This window comes from Lactuca saligna, chromosome 5, assembly GCF_052625555.1.
Source record: "Lactuca saligna cultivar CGN05327 chromosome 5, ASM5262555v1, whole genome shotgun sequence".
Classification (NCBI taxonomy): domain Eukaryota; kingdom Viridiplantae; phylum Streptophyta; class Magnoliopsida; order Asterales; family Asteraceae; genus Lactuca; species Lactuca saligna.
The window spans coordinates 124,321,322-124,337,003 of record NC_136421.1 but is presented as its reverse complement, the minus strand read 5'-3'; the positions used below and the strand labels follow the sequence as shown (position 1 = coordinate 124,337,003).

Genomic DNA, 15,682 nt, shown 5'->3' with positions numbered 1-15,682 from the left:
AACCAACAAAATGTGTGTATGTTTTCAATGTGGATAATGTATAAGACACCCGATGGAAGTGCTAGACACTTAGAAGTTATAGCTACGAAACCATCGAGACATGCTTATTTTCATAATGAGTATTTTGTAAATGGTTATAAGGTCCACACTCAACAATACGGCGAGGGTCGTACGACAAATAACTTTGGAGTATGTGTGAGAGGGGAGACGTATAATGCCGAACAAGAGTCAGACTACTACGACATATTGGAGGAGATCTTAGAGATTGAGTATTATAGTAGCGGACCGTCGACTCTTGTACTGTTTAATTGTATTTGGTTTGATAACAAAGACGGTGTAATAGTCAATAAAAACAAGTTGGTTGATGTCAAAACCAAATCTCGACTTCAAACTGACGATCCTTTTTGTTTGGCATCACAAGCTGAACAAGTGTTTTATACACCATACCCTTCAATGACAAATGAGACGAAAGATAAGTGGGCGGTTATCAAAACAAGACCAAGAGGGGTATTTGAAGTCACCGAAGCTGAAATGGAAGCAAATGAAGTATTTCAGGTTGAAGAACGGTTTGAGTCACCCCTTACTGTAACTCGTGTGGAACCACTGTGCCTAGCCTCAACTATAAATACATATGAGCAAACGTCTGATGAAGAGAGTGAGATAATTGAGGGGGAAGACAAAGAAGTGGAAGATTTTGAAGACGGAGGTGATGAAAGCGAGTTTTATTATTCAGAAGAAGAATTTGAAGATGAAGATGATGGGTACGAATGTTAGGAGCATTGTCTTTTGTTAGGAGCATTATCTTTTGTTGATGTTAGGAGCATTGTCATTTTGAAGACTATTGTATTGTTTAAATGTTGTTTTGTTAATGATTTTGATTTGGATATCCCATTGTTTTAAACATTTCTTTTGTCATGACTTATCAATCTTATATTATATATCTAACCATTCTTGTTCTATTAAATGCAGCATGTCAGGTAATGGACGCAAGGATAAAAGCCACAATACCAACACTTCTTCTAGCAGTGCGGGGAATAGGAGGGGGGGAGGGTTATCCCCTAATTCTACCGACAAGCCACGTTTTAGGACATCACTCATGCCGATCGATATGCCGATAGTGATAGAAGTCGCAGGCTCCAACAGTCAGCGTGCCATCAATGAACAAACCGAGATGGCTGATCCTTTAGCATACTTGGCAGGGATTCTTCGCCATCAGGCTTGAGGGTTGGGTCATATGTCCCAACTCATACAGACAGATTATAGGACCCACCTCTAACAGACGTTTTATAGGCCCCAATCCCCACAAATGGGTTATACGCCCGAGTTTCCAAATACAGGTGTTGAGTTGCCGACCCCACAAACGGTTTTGAGGCCGGGTGGTCGTGATGGATTTGAGGAGTACTATTTTGAGGGTGCAGATGCACAGACAACCTTTCGGTCACCACAGACCCTGCACACGCCACAGCCACCAAACACGCCACCGACGCCGCATGGCTCCACCTCTAGAGGTGTTACAGGCGGTCACGACTCGAATGCGAGTGATTTTCAGGAGTCTTCGTTGCCCTCATCAGATGAAAAGGGAAAAAGTTAGTGTTTTCATATTTTAAAACTTTAATTTTTGATGCTAAAATTCTACTTATATAGTTCTTTTCAATGTAGGTTTGGGTTTAGGAAAATCCACAACACGTGTATTAGTCTCTATTGGGAGAATATGGATCATCCGTGGCCCCGGTTTAGTGATATTCCCTATGAGACTCTTTTGCAGATGTTTTCGCATTTCAAGGCAATATATTAAATATAAATTATTGTATCTTATACTCATTTGTTTTTACTTTGTATTTTTAAATTTACTTTTTATTTTTTACTGACCATGTGCAGGTGGAATTCACTAGAAAATAGTAACATATTTGATGCCTTCAAGTGTGTCCTCAAGGATAGATACAGGGATCGGATGAAGCATATCAGGATTAAATCTGGGGACATGACACGAAATGATGGGAAACCCGTCCCCCATGTCATTGTACCTACTACGAAGGGATGCATAACTATCGCCCCGTGTGCGTACCGGAGAATGTGTGGCCACGTTTGTGTGATGTAATGGATATGATACTTTATTATCTATTTTGTTGTTTTTTAATTTCCTATTGTATTACTATACTTATATTTTTTTTTTCTTTTCACAGCATTGGTCGACAGATAAGTGGAGAAAGAATTCAAAAATTGCTCAGCAGAACCGCAAAGTCGCAGATGCTAATGGGTCGACAGCTAGGCACACCGCGGGTAGTATAGGATTTGACGAGCACCGTAACAACTTAGTAAGTATCATAATTATAAATTTTATTATCTTATTTTTTTAACACTAACTGCATCAAGTATACTTTTTATTTTATGTAAAAAAAGATGATGGGTAAACCGCCTACACAATTTGATGTTTTCATGAAGACGCATGGCACAGCTGAAGCGAAAAAAAGATAATTTGCGGGGGATCATGAAAATCTCGAATATTGCTCACAAATTGCCAAAGAAGCACAAGCAACTTATCTTTTATCATTTATGTATATTGATTGTCTTAGTATTTTTGTACATGATAATGATACTGTTTTGGTAATTTGTAGGAGGTTTATCTACATGAGATGGTCAAAAAATACGGAGAAGACTCTTCAAACCATAAAGATGATGCGGAGGTATGGGAGGAAACCCAACTTAGGAGAAAAGGAAAGAAGAAGGGTGATATCTATGGCATAGGAGCATCAGATATACATTTTGTGATTTCTGGGACATCGTCTTCCCAATCCACACAATCGGATAGTACACAACAAGAGGTATGTTGTTATGGTTTAAACGTTAATTAGTATGTTGATAATATTGATTAAGTTGATAATAAACAAAAGTATGTTGCTATTATTGTTAAAAGTTAGGTAGTTTGTTGATAATATTGATTAAATTGATAATAAATATAAGTGCGTTGTTATTATTGTTAAAAGTTAAGTATATCGCTATAAGTATTATAAACAAAAATGCATTGTTATAATAAACTAAAGTACATTGCTAATATTGTTTAACTATTGCATTGTGTTGCCATTTTTTTTTAGGTTGATAGGTTGCGTGCACAACTTTCTACCATGGAACAACAACAACAACAAATGAAAGAACAAATGGAAATGGTTATGAGGATGATGAATATGTCTGGAAATCAACCCCGTAATCCCCCTGATAATCCACCTGAGGACAATTGATAAGTATTTTGGAACAATCGAATTTCTAAACATTTGATATTGTTTGTTTTGTAAAGTAGTGCTTACTTTTGTAAGATATTTTGGATAATTGAATGAAATGTGTCAAACTTGGTATTAGGGACGTTTTTTGGTGTATTTTATATGGTATTTGGGACAAATGTGAATTGAATGTGGTATTTGACAAAAAATTGGAAAATCTTAAATTAAATTTTTTTAAAATAAAATGAAGTTAGCTACGGAATAGCTACGGATTTCCGTAGCTATTCCGTAACTATTTTGATCCATAGCTATTTAGTTCCGTAGTTATTTGGATCCGTAGCTATTCCGTAGCTATTTAGTTCCGTAGCTATTCCGTAGCTATCTAGTTCCGTAGCTATTCCGTAGGAAATCCGTAACTATTTAGTTCCGTAGCTATTCCGTAGCTATCTAGTTCCGTAGCTATTCCGTAGGAAATCCGTAACTATTTATTTCCGTAGCTATTCCGTAACTATAGTAGCTACGAAAATTTGCATAGCTATCCCGTAGTTATTCTGTAGCTAATCCGTAGCTATAATTTAGCCACGGGCCATTATGCTACAGCCAATTTTCCGTAGCAATTCCGTAGCTATCCGCTTATAGCTACAGATTGTGCTGTAACTATTGCACCACTTTTTTAATAATGTAGATAGATATAGATATGGATATAGATATAGGTATAGATACATAGATATGAAATAATATGTTATATTATCCACGAAATCGTCACTAACATCAGTGGAAAAATTGTTTGTGGGTAATCCGTCGGAAGTAAATGCGTGGATGTAAAGCCCATTACCCACTGATTTGTGTGAAGGTTGTTTTGTAGTTGAAAATATTGGCGTAACTTACTCCAAAACGTAATTATCTCAAATAGCCAACTTCTACCAAAAAAAAAAAAAACATTTGTTATCTCATCAATTAAAGGGTTCTTTTATAAAAGCGAGCATTAACCGATAAGTTCCAAACAAGCTAAGTGGTAAACTATTTCATTACTATATACCCACCTATCGCCATTACACCTAACCTAATATAATTATTGAGCCATTAATTAAAATAATTAATTTTAATGATGGAAATAATAATACTTTTGAATAATCAAAATGAATAAAAAACAAATTATTCGGAACTGCGGTTGTCTTTTTGGTGATATAAAGAGAAAGATAAAGTTTTATCCATTTTATTTCTATCATCACGCTTTTCCTTGAAGCTGTCAACCTATTCCCTGAAGCTCTCAACTTTGTTTTCAGATATATTAATTTCTACCATCAAAATGATGCATCTCATAACTAAGTTTGAAAACCTGAAGATACAACTAGGAGCCATAAAATTAGCAACCGACAACTTTGCGGATGAAAATTGCATCGGTAGAGGTGGGTTTGGCAAAGTATACAAGGGAGAGCTTGTTCATTCCAAAGGACAGAAGATAGTTGTTGCTTTAAAGCGATTAGATCCAAAATTTGGACAAGGAAACCCTGAGTTTTGGAAGGAAATTATTATGCTTTCTATTTACAAGCATGAAAATATTGTTTCTCTATTAGGGTTTTGCGACGAGAGTAACGAAAAGATCCTTGTATATGAGTACGCATCTAGGAGAAGTCTTGACTCATATCTCAATAGAGATGATCTAACTTGGAATCAAAGACTTCAGATTTGCATTGGGGCAGCTCGTGGACTAGCATACCTTCATAATCCTGGTGGGACTCAACAAAGAGTGTTACATCGTGATATTAAGAGTTCGAACATCCTACTGGATGAGAACTGGAATGCCAAGATCTTAGATCTCGGTCTGTCCAAATTTGCTCCTGCCAATCAACAACACACCTTTCTTGTTACCAACGTCGTAGGCACTCTTGGTTATTGTGATCCACTATATATTGAAACAGGTTTATTAACAAAGGAATCAGATGTTTATTCTTTCGGGGTAGTGTTGTTTGAAGTGTTGTGTGGGAGGTTGTGTATAAGTAACAAAAATGGTATTCATCAGTCGCTAACAGGATTGGTGCGACACTACTACCCTCAAAACAAGATGAGTGATCTTATATATAGTAACATAAAAGACGGAATGAATCCCAGATCATTAGATGCTTTTATCACAATAGCGTATATGTGTTTGAAGAGAGACTTGGAAGAACGCCCGTTGATGGCCGATGTCCTTAGAATACTTGAAAGTGCACTCGAATATCAAGTAAGTTATGCTTTTCCTTTATGCTCATGTGTTCAATTTGGGTTGGATTATTATATATATCATCAATTATGGTACCACCTGATATTACCTAGACTCTGATACGAAGTGTAGAATACCACCTGATATTATCTTGGTGCTCGATGTATGAACTAAACAAAGAATAAGAAAAAAACAAGAACGATGAATTACTTGTGAACTTTATTGCTGGAAAAAATTAACTTAATCATCCTAAACATTAACTTTATTTATACTAATAAAATTAGACTACTACTCTAACACAAAAACTGCATAAAAATATTGTTTCCTAAAATACCCCTAGAACTAATAAAATTAGACTACTACGCTAACTTCATTATATATATATATATATATATATATATATATATATATATATATATATATATATATATATATAAAAGACAAAACATCATAAATTGTCCTGTGGTTGTAAAATGACAGAAATGCCCTCTGAATACTATAATCAAATAATAATTAACGGCAAAAAAACTAACGGAGTTAGCAAAAAAAAGACCAAACATCAAAAGTTTTGAAAGCACGTAGACCATCTATGAAATTTTTGATACTTAGGATTAAACTTTAGATCTGAAAAAAACATAGGTACCAAAAATGACGTTTTTTCTAAAGTTTGTTTTTAGAAAAATCATAATATTTTGGGCTAGTTTACGAAATAGTTCCAAATTAATTTATTACTTGTTCTAACCCCTGTAAAAAATGGTCAAAATGCAATCTTTTAGTGGTTTTTAGGACTTTTTTTGTAAAAAAAGTTAATTTGGAACTAAAACATAACTGTGCTAAAACGTTGAGACTTCATCGAAGATTTCTTTAAACAGTATGTCATGTGTTATTTTATTTTATTTTATTTTATTTGGTTTTGCAATTTATATTAGTTACTAAGATATTATGAAGTTATGATACAGTTTAATTATTTCTAGTTGTGATGTTACATTAACACAAGTAATCTAATATCAGTTTGTTGTGCGGTAGCGGAAGCATTAACAATTAATTAGGAATAAATGGTAAGAAGATATAATAAGAAGGGCCATACTCGAATTTCTTATTTCTTGGTGGATGAATACAAAACAGAGAGTGAAAAAAGGCTGGTTTTAGTAGAAACTTAGTGTACACGGGTTTCTATTTCTATGGTTATAAGTGTGCTTTTAACAAATTAATACTTACTTTTATTAAATATTACATCCTACACTCATGTATGATTGTCACGTTTAACAAATAGACTGGTTAATTGGCAATAGCCCGTCATCATTGGTCTTTTAAAAGGATTCTAAACTTGCTGCGATTTTCATGAACACTATAATGACATTTAGAAAGCAGTTGAATTCGCCAGCTTTATGATCAGGCCTGTGCTATACACATCGCTTCCATTTGCCTTGTTATAGAAAGCTTAATAACCTGAATTAAGGAACCGGAAGAATGACTGCTTGATTATTCTGCATATAGAACAACATTAAAGCAATGGCTAATTTTGCCTCATCAGTTTGGATGAAATATGAATTTTTAAGCTTTTAGTGCGTTTCTTGATGCTCTTAACTAAAAGTTGCAAAGAAGACCGTTTGGAAACACAACTACAAGAGAAGCTGCAGACAATACATCCAAGTTAAGCACACACTTTAGAATTACTGGGTATACAATCAAACATTGGTCAATTCACTTTCATCAAGAAACAAGAGTTGTAAAGTAATGATATAACCATGAAATATGGAAATTAATGATTCCTAGGTAAAATGAAAATCGTTGTCAATAAAGAGGAAAATGTTTTATCCTTCCGCAACGGCAAACCGGTAAGCCCAAAATGAGCATGGGCACCGGAGGTTTGGTGAATTCGGTCATTTGCCTGTATACAACAACACATTTGTTCTCACCATAGAAGCATAAACAACGTGTTTTAAAGTAGGTAATGAGGTAAACATGAATGGGCAATATGTATAAATTTACCTGCTTATCACCTAACTTAGTAACACCTTTCTTCATCATTTCATGATATAAATGTATTACCTTCAGGGGTACGTGTTATGCAAGAAAGCAAAAGAAAACGATAGAATGAAACAAAGATTTAACATGGTTTGGTTTATTTGTGACGTACATCCATGACAGGAACCAAAGAATTCTTTTATTACTCGATTGTGTCAAAAGTTGTTATTGGAATCCATAATTACGACTACTTATAACCGTAAATCGTAGCAACCACATGGCCTCTGAACCCATATACAAGTAAATTTGGAATAACTAAATAGGCCCATACTGTGTGCCCACCCCTCAACACCCCATGGAATAAATGTTTGTCATGTATGGCTTCCGGCCTAACGGCCTTCAACATACTCTAAACATTATCCCTTCGAAATTGCCATTCAGGGTTTCTTCATTTCATTCCAGGCTTTTGTTTTCGTTCAGGCCACCAAATTCCAACTCTATTAAGCACTTAAACTCAAGGTTTAGGGCATCCTCTTCAACCTCCAACCCTCCAAAAAAAATCCTAGCCTCCATGCTTGATTGAGGGATTGATTTCTTGATTTAGAGCTTATTATCTGGATTTTAGTAAACTTTGGGGAAAGGAGATGTTCATCTTGGTGCAAGGGGCCAAGGAACAAGTTTGGATCCAACATCCTCTTTAGATTTCTAAGTTGTTGAAGGTATAAAGCTCATACCTTGATACTTATCCTTATAGATTCAAGTTTGAGGCCATATTTGGGTGCTTTGGTCCTTTTCATGGATGCTCTTGGAGTTTGAGGAACTCCAGAGGTTGGTATGGCTCCTCTATGCACAATATGTTCTGAATGGGAAAAAAGAGTCATGTTGGACTCACCTTGTGTCCATGTACAAGTTTTGCCCCATTAAGGACTCAATGGACTTAGGATTGAAGATCTAGCCTTAGAATGGAGTCCTAATGCAGAAAGTTGGAAACTTTATCCATTAATTCATTGAAAAGAAGTAGATCTGAAGTTATGGTCTTAGATCTATAAGGATTAAGCACTTAATGAAGATTTTGGCATTCTGCTAGAAACCACGACATGGCTAAGAGCTTGCCATGACGTGGAGCTTCTCAGATGCTCGATTGTTTCGTCCTTAGCTTTCCACAATGTGGCTAAGAGTTTGCAATGATGTGGGAGTCATAGACTTGTTGACCATTGACTTTTGTTGACCTTTGACCGTTGAATTTTGACTAGTTTGACTTAGGGTCAAACTTAGAGGATTTGGGTTGTTAATTGAGGATCTGTCTCTTTTATTGAAGTTGGCTCACGGGTTTGAGCAATGCAAGGCTTGAGAGTGTTGTTGTGCTTTTCCGTTTCTTTAGTTCAGGTGAGTTTCTCACTATGCCATGTATCCTATTATATATGCTTTGCATGGTAGGATAGTGGTACTGTTAGAGTACAAGTATGCTCGTTGACTAGGTTACCTCCTTATTATGCTTGTGTAGTATAAGACACTTGGTGTCTTGGTATGCTAGACTGTTAGGGTCTTTCCTATTGATCATATGATACTGCTAGGAGTCATGATTGATTAGGTTCATATCCCCGTCACTGTTAGTTGCTAGTTTTTTCCGGTGAGAGTAAAAGTGAGATACAATAATGAGTGTTTGTAATAGTTCCTGAAAGTTTAATAAAATCCTCTCTCTCTCTCTCTCTCTCTCTCTCTCTCTCTCTCTCTCCCCCTCTATCTCTCTCTCTCACTTGTGGAGGAATGTAAGTTTGATCGAACTACATTAAATATTGTGTTCAGTTTTGATTTAACTTTTTCAAATGTTTTATTCCGCAAGTTTCACCGAAGTTTGTTTGACGTTTTTCTGAAGTGCTTAATTTGTTTTGTTGTTATCATAACATAAATAAACCAAAGGGCATGATGTCCCTCAACCCAAATGTTTGAGTGGTTCAATTCTTGCCTATGATAGTTGTGTAATTTGGAAGCATATTATAGAGCATGTTTATTCTTATTCTAAGAAAAGTAGCGTAAAAATCATAATCATGTTTTCTATATTTTTCCAACAACGGATAAAACATTTTATTTAAAAATATGCAAGAAATAACAATTTGCATTTTTCCTTCTTAGCATTATGTGTTTGGCCTTTTTCTTAAGGTATAGTACTTTTAAAAATCTATCCAAATATATCACTCTGCTTTCATTATTTTTCTTATTAGAACATTATGATTTGAATGTTGTTCCTCTGATCATGAATACATAATTGGTTATACTCTTTCCTTAATTCATACAATCCCCCCAAATCAACATCAACAAATCCTTCCAAGACTACCACTTTTCTCCTTAAACATAAGGCAACCTCAAAAGTACTTTTTAGGTAACATAACAACCACTTGAATCCTTCCTGATGTTTACTCCCCGGATTGGACAAAAATGACTCATATATTCCACTAAATAAGCAATATATGATCTAATGCACACCTTAACACATTTTTAGCTAACAACTATTGAGGTGTATGGAACTTTATCCATCTCTTTTTTTTCTTCTTCCTTCTTCGGGGAATATTTATTTAAGAGTCTCAACTAACTTTCTAATGGTGTACTTCTTGGTTTAGCATCAGCTATGTTGAAGTTCTCTAAACTTTCGTGATGTACTTTGTTTGGGAACTCTTCGAAGTATCAACAACTCTATCTTTAGATAGGCTTATGCCCATTCTACTTAGCAAAACCTTGTTCTTTATCTCGAACTCTCATGACAACTATTTATTCAACTTGTTGATCTCGTGTGCATGTCTAATCCAACAATCAACATGTCATGAACATATATTAAAATAATGATGTGAAAGGAGTCAACCTTTTTTTTGGTAACAACAGTATCGTTATCATATCTCCTTCACCTACTCTTCTGTATGAAACTATCAAATTTCAATTATGCTACCTTGGATATTGCTTCAACCAATAAAAAAATTTCTTCATCTTGCACACCGGGTTTTCTTTTCTGATTGTGAGAAAATCCTCTGGTTGTATCATGTAGGTGTCTTCTTCTAGGTCACCCTTTTGAAAATCTATTTTCACATCTATGTACTCTAGATGAAGATCTTCTATAACAACTATACATAAGACCAATTTGAGAGTAGTCATCTTGACAATTAGAGAGAAGATCTCATCGTAGTCAACCCCTATTTTATGTTGGAACCCTTTAACAACCAACGTAGCCTTGTACCTCCTACCATATTTTATCTTATCTGTGGCCCGAAACACCCACTTGTTTTGAAGTGCTTTCTTTCCTTCAGGTAAGTTGACCTAGGACCAAGTATGGTTCTTGTCAAGCGAGGTCAAATCTTCTTCCATATCCTTCTTCTGAGTCTTTCATTTCAAGGTCTCTGGATAAATATTAAGGCTCACCATTCTGTGTCGTTAACAAGTAGTTTGTTGAAAGAGCATATCTGAGTGGGTCTCTTATTTCTGTAGTGGATCTGTAGACATTATGAGGTGGGGTTTCCTACTCATGTGTAACTTCAACGACCACTTCTTGTTTCATCTTAACTTCCACTAATTCTTGAACATTCATATCTATTAGGAGTACTGATTGATTTTACAATCTGTTCATCTAAGATTTCATCATACTTAACTTGATTCTTCGTTTTTGGATGCTTTTCCCTAAAGAAACTTGTAATCTCATCTTTCAAGGGCAGGACCACATACCTGGTCTGCCTCGCCACTAGAGGGTCAAAGGTGAATTAGTCTCCACAAATTAACAATCATTTCCTATTGGCTCATTTTAAGTTCCATGACCATCAAAAATACTTGTGAAAGAGTAGCGAACCTTTTTGAAGTGTAGCGAACCTAGTTGAAGGGTAATCTATAATATCAGCATATGTTGGATATATAGCGGTTAAGTCAGTTAATCGAAGTTGATTATATAACAGCCAAATTAGGTAACCATATAACAGCTGCCAACATGAATGTTGTGATGGTTATGTTGAAGGATTGCAATCAGTGATTCATATATAAGTGTGTATGTATCTCTTTAATATTGAATTTTTTGTTAATAAAATATGTATTAAAGAACCCTAGGAAAAATAAAATATGTTTTTTATTCATTGATGTAGTAGGTTTCCATGCAATATTAAGTTGTTGAAGGTTTTTGCTATATTTGAGATTGATGCCAAATCTCTTACAGAATCATGATAAAAAGGTTGAGATCATGCAAAGGGAAGGTTATAGTTCAAGCCAGTCTGATTATTAGTCCGTTTCTACATTTACAAGATACCGGTATTTATGATCATTTCCATCTTTGTGTTGCAGCTCTGGAAGTATTGCTAATTTAGGTTATTTTATTTTCATATAGTCGATTAAAGGTGATTGCAACACTTACAAATGGTGAGAATTTTCATTCATCCGACATTGTAACAAGGTAAGATCTCAGTTCTATGGCATTTATAATAAATGAAAATGGGCAAATGGTGGGGAAATAAAAACATACTTTACTCTCTACACCAATTATCGACAAAATGTACCTAACCTTTTATCCATATTAGGGATGTACTTGTAGTTTTTTATACGAATAGGATGGTAGCTAGCTATATTTAAAAGGCATAATGACTTAAAAGGGTAATATATTCTACGATTTTTACACATTTGGTCACTGAGTTTATTTTTTGTTCACATTTATTCTTTCAACTTGTTAAACTGTACACATTCAGTCCTTATGACCGGTTATTTCAGGTTAACCGATAAAAATGTCTTAATAGGTAATATATTTCTCATTTTGTACACATTTAGTCCTTAATATTTTTGTACACATATATTCCTTAATTTTTTTTTTATTGCAAAATAATTTATTTTCGTTTTTGTACTCATTCAATACTTATGAATGTTTTCTTTAAGTTTTTCTCTCAACATCTTACATTGAACAATCATTAACGAGGTGTTTTAGGCTTTTGATGCTTATGTCCATCGCGATCTCGACTACTTGGTTGCTTAGGTCATGTGTTTCGAACGTCATAATGTTTTCATACAATTTCGGATTTTAACAATCTTTATATCTATGCGTTTGTATTTTAGTCTACTAGAACTTTCGTTTAGATTACCCTCGTTAAAAAGTAATATATTTTTTAATTACGATCTTTATATCCATACATTTTAATGAATGCATGTATGGATGTTTTTTTTATAAAATCGTAAGTAAAAACATATTATATTTTAACGGGAGTAATCTTAACGAAAGTTATAGCAGACTTAAAAAATGAACACGTAGTTATAAAGATCGTTAAAATCAGAAATTGTATGAAGAAGTTACGACGTTTGAAATACAAAACCTAAGCCAAACCACAAGACATATGCAACCAAGTAGTAGAGGCCGCGATGAACATAAGCATCAATAGCCCCAAACATCTCATCAATCAGGGACGGACGCAAGATTTGGTAGTAGGTGTTGCCGGTAAGTAGAAAAAAAATTGAAAAATATCGAAAAATTTACACTGCGTACAGAAAAAGCAGGGGTTTTCGATGCCACTATGGGCACCCAAAGAGATCCGTCCCTGGCATCAATGATAGTCTCATGCTAGATGTCGTGAGAAAATCCCTAAATAAATCATTCATAACTACTGAATTGGCACAAGAACAAAAAAATGACATATTTTGAAAAAAAATATATATTAAGGACTAAATGTGTACAAAAATATTAAGGACTAAATGTATACAAAATGAGAAATATATGATTCTAATAAGTTATTTTTCCCAGCTAACCTGGAGTAACCGGTCCTAAGGACTGGATGTGTATAGTTTAACAAGTTGAAGGGGTAAATGTAGATGAAAAAAAAACTCAGCGACCAAATATATACAAATCGAAAAATATATTACCTTTTTAAGTTATTATCCCTATTTAAAACTAATAATAACAATATGTTTTTTACATTATGGGTAAAAAATAAAGTACATATTACAAGTTTAATTAGGTATAGTGCTATTAATCGGAATCACAAATGCAAAATCCTTTTAGAACTTTTCGTAAGTTTTTATTTGTATTAATATAATTTTTCTTTAATCGTAAAGTTTATTGCACTTTTTCTATATATGTTTTTATTTATTTATTTATTTTTTATGTGTTTGGTTTATCTTATGGTAGAAACATAGGGCATCATTTTATTATCGAGACTGACTCGAAAAATACTCGGAATCCACATAGTTTATATCGCCCTAGGTATGAAAAACCAATGGACCCTCTTGGCTATTATTTTGGATAAATAAATGTAAATGTATTGCTACTATGGTTATAAAGTAGGAGTGTAACAAAGTCAAGCCAACTCATAATATAATCGAGACTGAGTCGAAAAATATTCGAAATCAACATAGTTTATCTCGAGTTAAGCTTGAGCTCAAGCTACTCAAGTACATTATCAATCTGAGCTCGAGTACATTGCTATTATGGATGAAAAGCGTACTGAAATTTGCATTATATATGTACTTTACCACAGCATTGAGTTTAACCATGATGACAAACTATTTGCTACTGCTGGCGTTTCAAGGCGTATAAATATTTTTGACTATTCAACGGTGAGATTTTTTCTACATTTTCTTTCCCTTCAATATTAATAATTGGTCAGTATGGTTCTCACATGCTACCTTTACTTTCAGATGGTTAATGAACCCTCGGAATTACGTTTCCCTTTAGTGGAAATGCCAACTAGATCAAAACTTAGTTGCTTGAGTTGGAACAAGCATACAAAGAACCATATAGCTAGCAGTGATTATGAAGGAATAGTAACCATCTGGGATGTAAATACCCGACAGGTAACTAAATGCATTTTACAATTAAATTTTATTACTTGTATTAAAAAGATATAATAATGTTTTTATCATGTGGAACATCCAGGGTGTGATGGAGTTCAAAGAACACAACAAACGTGCCTGGAGTGTTGATTTTTCACACCTAGAATCGTCAATGCTTGTTTCTGGTGGTGATGACCATAAGGTAGTATTGCAGAAAATAGCATCCTACTTTCGGTCACTTTGCATTTTAGGGAATTTACTTTCTCTTTACAGAAAATAGTAAATTATTTCTGATTTCTTTGATTTTGTAATGAAATCTAAAGTATGTTGCTCTTTTTCACTGGTTAAAATTTGGTGCACAAAGCAAGAATCAAGTGTGATCAACATTAAAATGAGTGCAAACATTTGTTCTGTCAAGTACAATCCAGGGTCGAGCAATCACATTGCGGTAATTTTATTTTCATACATAAAAAAACTTAAAAAATATCATGTTTTTATTACAATTTTTTTGGAATCCACAGGTGGGATCAGCAGACCATTATATTTATTACTATGATATAAGGAACATAAGCTATCCTCTTAATATCTTTATTGGCCACCAAAAATCCGTGTCACATGTAAAGTTTCTGTCAAATGACGAGTTGGCATCTGCATCAACCGACAGTACCTTATGCTTATGGGACGTGACAAGAAACATTCCCGTGAGCAACTTTTTACTCATTTTTTTTTTTTTTTTTTTTTTTTTATATTCTCCGTTTCCTTGATTTTAACTTTTTTATATAATCGTATTATTTCCAGGTTCAGAAGTTGAAAGGTCATGCAAATTATTTAAATTTTGTGGGGCTTTCTGTATACCGTGATTTTCTTGCTTGCGGCAGTGAAACTAATGAAGTATATGTTTATCATAAGGTAAAGAAAATGTCGCATTTACTTTTGGATAGAAGTTTTACATTATAATGATGAAGAGTAATGGAAGTTTTGTGGGTTGTTTTTAGGCGATGTCAAAACCGCTGACGTGGCATAGATTCGAGACACTGAATGTAGAGGATAGTGATAAAGACAGAGGGTCTGATTTTGTTAGTGCTGTATGTTGGAAGAGTGATAGTCCCACGATGTTGGCTGCTAATAGTCGGGGCCTGGTTAAAGTTTTGGTTCTTGCACCATAGATCTTGACCGCTGATTTAACTAGCTCAAACTTGTCTTCTTTTCTATTTTGTATATACTGATAAGTTTCTTTTAAGTAAGAGAGTATATGGTCTTTATTAATTTTAGTTTGTAAGAAGGGAAAAGACATTGTATGTTAACAAATTATTATTTTTATATATTTTTAATCATTTTTCTGTTACACGATTTATCATTAAATTCACTCGAACTTGTCAAAATTTATCATCCTGACCATGCATATTGCAGGTTATAGGTATTTTACACAATCTACAATTTTTGTGTACACGATTTACTATTAAGTTATGTCAGTCTTCTTCAACGACCACCATCCATTCTCACCACCACCGTCCACCTC

General features: G+C 34.3%; 2 protein-coding genes across 2 annotated transcripts; both read left to right on the top strand.

Annotated features, from left to right (window-relative positions):
- The first annotated feature begins 4,459 nt into the window (after positions 1 to 4,459).
- LOC144997227 (putative receptor-like protein kinase At1g30570) lies at positions 4,460 to 11,757 on the top strand. Its single transcript, XM_078957081.1, has 2 exons — positions 4,460 to 5,439; positions 11,573 to 11,757. The coding sequence occupies exons 1-2, from the start codon at positions 4,525 to 4,527 to the stop codon at positions 11,636 to 11,638; spliced, it is 981 nt and encodes a 326-aa protein (XP_078813207.1). The 5' UTR covers positions 4,460 to 4,524; the 3' UTR covers positions 11,639 to 11,757.
- On the top strand, positions 11,671 to 15,456 carry LOC145045675 (E3 ubiquitin-protein ligase COP1-like). Its single transcript, XM_078993996.1, has 9 exons — positions 11,671 to 11,690; positions 11,741 to 11,806; positions 13,869 to 13,947; positions 14,029 to 14,184; positions 14,267 to 14,365; positions 14,528 to 14,611; positions 14,685 to 14,864; positions 14,962 to 15,072; positions 15,159 to 15,456. The coding sequence occupies exons 1-9, from the start codon at positions 11,671 to 11,673 to the stop codon at positions 15,327 to 15,329; spliced, it is 966 nt and encodes a 321-aa protein (XP_078850122.1). The 3' UTR covers positions 15,330 to 15,456.
- Positions 15,457 to 15,682: the final 226 nt, after the last annotated feature.